This window comes from Alosa pseudoharengus, unplaced genomic scaffold (assembly GCF_046254945.1).
Source record: "Alosa pseudoharengus isolate Yale_2024_CS ecotype anadromous, Long Island Sound unplaced genomic scaffold, YU_APseudo_1.1 YU_APseudo_1.1_scf_13, whole genome shotgun sequence".
In the NCBI taxonomy this organism is placed as follows: Eukaryota; Metazoa; Chordata; class Actinopteri; order Clupeiformes; family Clupeidae; genus Alosa; species Alosa pseudoharengus.
The window spans coordinates 32,483,723-32,487,814 of NW_027468598.1; the positions used below are offsets into that span (position 1 = coordinate 32,483,723).

The 4,092-nt window shown below is 52.6% G+C and overlaps 1 protein-coding gene across 1 annotated transcript in view; it reads left to right on the top strand.

Annotated features, from left to right (window-relative positions):
• The first annotated feature begins 349 nt into the window (after positions 1–349).
• The window catches only part of bace2 (beta-secretase 2), a 23,856-nt gene continuing 20,113 nt past the window's right edge, over positions 350–4,092 (top strand). The window contains exon 1 of the mRNA XM_076282860.1: positions 350–896. Within this exon, the coding sequence (XP_076138975.1) occupies positions 606–896 (291 nt within the window). The 5' untranslated portion in view covers positions 350–605. The remainder of the gene's footprint in view (positions 897–4,092) is intronic.

Sequence of the window (4,092 nt, forward strand, 5' to 3'; positions counted from 1 at the left end):
AGGTCCCAAATATTATTATGAAATTCCATAATAACGAAAACAGTGCATTATCTCTCTTCTCTTTGGCTGTTTTGGTTGATTCTGCATAGCCCGAGAGGTCTACTTCATTTTATTCGTGTAATGTTATGGACATAAATCAATGTTAGTTGAGTTAGGATAATGATGATGATGATCATTTAACCATGCGATTGTTATTGTTGAAAATAAAGTCAGTTGTAGGATAGAGGCAATTAATGTATGGTAGGCTATTACAGTCACTACATATACACAAGGTCACATGTTTTCTACGAAGGAGCGAAAGTTTGGAGTTGCGTCGTCATATCCGTCATATGGCCATCAGGAAGTTTTCTACTCCTGATAATCAGTCGTTTGCAGCAGCGCAGTCGACTCGACGCACTTTCATATCCTAGTGCACACAGCTGTTGTTCCAGCGTTCTCACGTTAAACTGTTATTTCTAAAGCCTTGACAAACATTCGGCAGTCAGTGATTCGCCAGGAACTTGGAGTAGAGAGGCGTCGACCAGAAAACTAACGAACCATGTGGACGTCGAGAAGTTGACACTTCAAATTTGGAATAATCAGTTTGCTCTGAATGCATTTTTCCCATGGAGAAAACTCAGAGCATGCTACCCGTGAGGGTGTTGCTGTTGTGTTGTTCCTTTTCCTTATGCAGTTCAATGTTTTCCATTCCTCTTAAAATATTTACGGGCCATTTCAACTCCTCTGTGGACTTGGACTTGACCCCCTTGCGAAAAATCGAAACATCTGGGAATGGTCTGTCTCTGGCGTCCGACCCGTCGGGTATCGTGAACTTCTTGGACATGGTCAACAACTTACAAGGTGATTCGGGGAGAGGCTATTACATGGAGATGTTGATCGGGACACCAAGCCAAACGGTATGGAGTTTATATAACACATCATCACAGTCTACACAAAGCTATCTTTCATTTCTGCAATAAGACAAACAACTCTTAGTAAACGTAAGCCAGCAAAACGGCATTTGAGTTTCACTTGAAATAGCACTCCATCTGCTTTTGAGAAACTTAGAAACAAATATGTCTAAAGTAACACATCTTTATAGACATGATCATAACTTAGATAATGCCTGTGGTATGTTTAAGACATTCCTTCACCAGTCATTTGTAAGAATAGATTATATCTTGCCCTTGGACAGAGAAAGATTTGCAGGGGAAAGTCACAATAGGCTGTGTGTGTGTGTGTGTTTAAGTGAGTGAGTGACTATTTGTATGTAGTGGTGTGATATCTATGGCTTGACTGTATGGGTTACCATGTGACCACAAGGAGGACAGAGGGGTTTGTTCCCTGCCTTGCGTTGCCCCATGGGGGAGGATGGTGGGGGGGGGGGGGGGGGGGGGGGGGGGGGGTTGTTCCCTGCCTTGCAATGCCCCATGGGGGAGGATGATGGTGGGTGGGTGGGTGGGGGGGGGGGGGGGTTGTTCCCTGCCTTGCATTGCCCCAGGGGGAGGATGGGGGGTTAGGAGAGGAGCATCATGGGAAGAACTGAGAGACAGAGCACGAGAGAGAAAGAGAGAAAGAAAGTGCCTAAGGCCGTCCAGAGGCTTCGTTCTCCCGGCCTGCCAATCCGCTCTCGTTCGAGGCTGGCTCACATGAGCTCACATGATGGCGGGCCCCAGGACCAGACGCGCGGGCCCAGGCAGCTGACAGAGATTAGGGGCTAAAGGGGGAGAGACCGAGCTGCTGGGCACTGGGCCTCAACCCCACAACACAACAGCACAGCACAGCACAGCACAGCACAGCTTAGCACAACAGCACAGCACAGCACAGCACAGCTTAGCACAACAGCACAGCACAGCACAGCACAGCACAGCTTAGCACAACAGCACAGCACAGCACCAGAGAGCTGAGCGGAGCTCACTCACTCAAGCCAGCATTGCCCAGTCTGAGTGGCTGGGCTGGGGACTGTGTTGGTGGAGGACATGCTGCTGTTACAGATGGACAGTTTAAGTGGAAATGGTTTGGCTATGTCACTCTGGGGGAGGTCAATCAGCATATTTACAGAGTGATGTAGGCGTAAATGTCCTAGTCAGCTGATCTGCACATGGATTTCTGATGCCTGGCGTGATCTAAAGCAATATTGTGAAAACTGAAGCACATCTGCAACACAGAGCTGGCTCACACAGTGATTTGCTGTTTAAATGTTTTTGGTGAGGCTGCAGAGTAGCCTGTTAGTTACCATAGAGATGAAATCCAAACTGTCATAGATCTTACAGATGCTCAGACAATTGTACGTCACAGTCACCAGACTTACAGTACAGGTGGTCCCCAGACATTACTAATGTAAAATGTCAAATGTACATTTACTGATCAAGTGCTATCTTGGTTTAAGTTTCACTACATTTGTTCTGGTGGGGTCATGATTAGATTCATAGCTAGAGGTTTTCCCTCTTTGATAGTCCCCATCTGCGTACAGGTCAGTATATTGAATTTAGCCTGTGTGTGTGTGTGTGTGTGTGTGTGTGTGTGTGTGTGTGTGTGTGTGTGTGTGTGTGTGTGTGTGTGTGTGTGTGTTGTGCTGAGTGACATGAAGAGCTGGGAGTTGCGTCAGGAGCTAAGCTCCTCTCATGCCGGGCGGGAGAGCGTGTTAGAATGTGCCGTGTCACTGCTTCCCTATCTCACCTAGTCCCTATACACACACACACTCATCTGGTCATCTCTTTGATGAATGAATGATGAGAAGGTGGATGAAGGGAGGGGAGGAGAGATGTGTGTGTGTGTTGCCGTGGGGGTATAGCTCCACACTGACGCAGCAAACGGTGCGGTGTCTGGGTGCAGCGTCTGTGAGGTAATTAAGAGCCCTTGTGCTAAACGAGGCAGCGTTCAAACGAGCGGCTAATTGTGGAGTCGGTGGCAGGCGGTGGAGCGACGCGGCAGCGGTGTGTGTGTGTGTGCGTGCGTGCGTGTGTGTGCGTGCGTGCGTGCGTGTGTGTGTGTGTGTGTGTGTGTAAGTGTGAGTGTGAGTGTGAGTGTGAGTGTGAGTGTGAGTGTGTGTGTGTGTGTGTGCGTGTGTAAGTGTGAGTGTGTGTAAGTGTGAGTGTGTGTAAGTGTGAGTGTGTGTGTGTGTGTGTGTGTGTGTGTGTGTGCGTGCGGCGCGACTGCTGGAGAGGCTCCCAGCAGCTAATTGGGACAAACAGGCAGCAGATGCGGCCGCCACCACGGGGCCCCTCCAATTAGCTAAAGCACCCGTACATTAGAGCAGCACGCCTGTGGAGGAGAGGAGGAGAGGAGGAGAGGAGTGGGGAGGAGGAGTGGGGAGGAGGAGAGGGGGAGAGAGGAGAGGGGGAGAGGAGAGGAGAGGAGAGGAGAGGAGAGGGGAGGGGGAGAGGAGAGGGGAGGGGGAGAGGAGAGGAGAGGGGGAGAGGGGGAGGAGGAGAGGAGAGGAGAGGAGAGGGAGGGGGAGAGGAGAGGAGAGGAGAGGAGAGGAGAGGGGGAGAGGAGAGGGGAGGGGGAGAGGAGAGGAGAGGGGGAGAGGGAGAGGAGGAGAGGAGAGGGGGAGAGGAGAGGAGAGGAGAGGGGGAGAGGAGAGGGGGAGAGAGGGGAGGGGGGAGAGGAGAGGAGAGGGGGAGAGGGGGAGGAGGAGAGGAGAGGGGGAGAGGAGAGGAGGAGTGGGGAGGAGGAGTGGGGAGGAGGAGAGGGGGAGAGGAGAGGAGGAGAGGAGAGGAGAGGAGGAGAGGGGGAGAGGAGAGGAGGAGTGGAGAGGGAGAGAGGAGAGGAGAGGAGGAGTGGGGAGGAGAAGAGGAGAGGAGAGGGGGAGAGGGAGGGGAGGAGAGGGGAGGGGAGGGAGGGAGGAGAGGAGGAGAGGCGAGGGGAGAGGAGAGGGGAGAGGAGTGGAGGAGGGGAGGAGAGGGGAGGGGAGGAGGAGAGAGGGAGAGGTGAGGGAAGAGGGGTGGGGAGAGGAGAGGGGGTGAGGTGAGAGGAGGGGAGAGGGGGAGAGGAGAGGGGAAGAGGGGAGGGGTGAGGAGGAGAGGAGAGAGGGGAGGAGAGGGGAAGAGGGAGGAGGAGAGGGGGAGAGGGAGGGGTGAGGGGGAGGGGGAGGAGGGGAGGAGGAGAGGT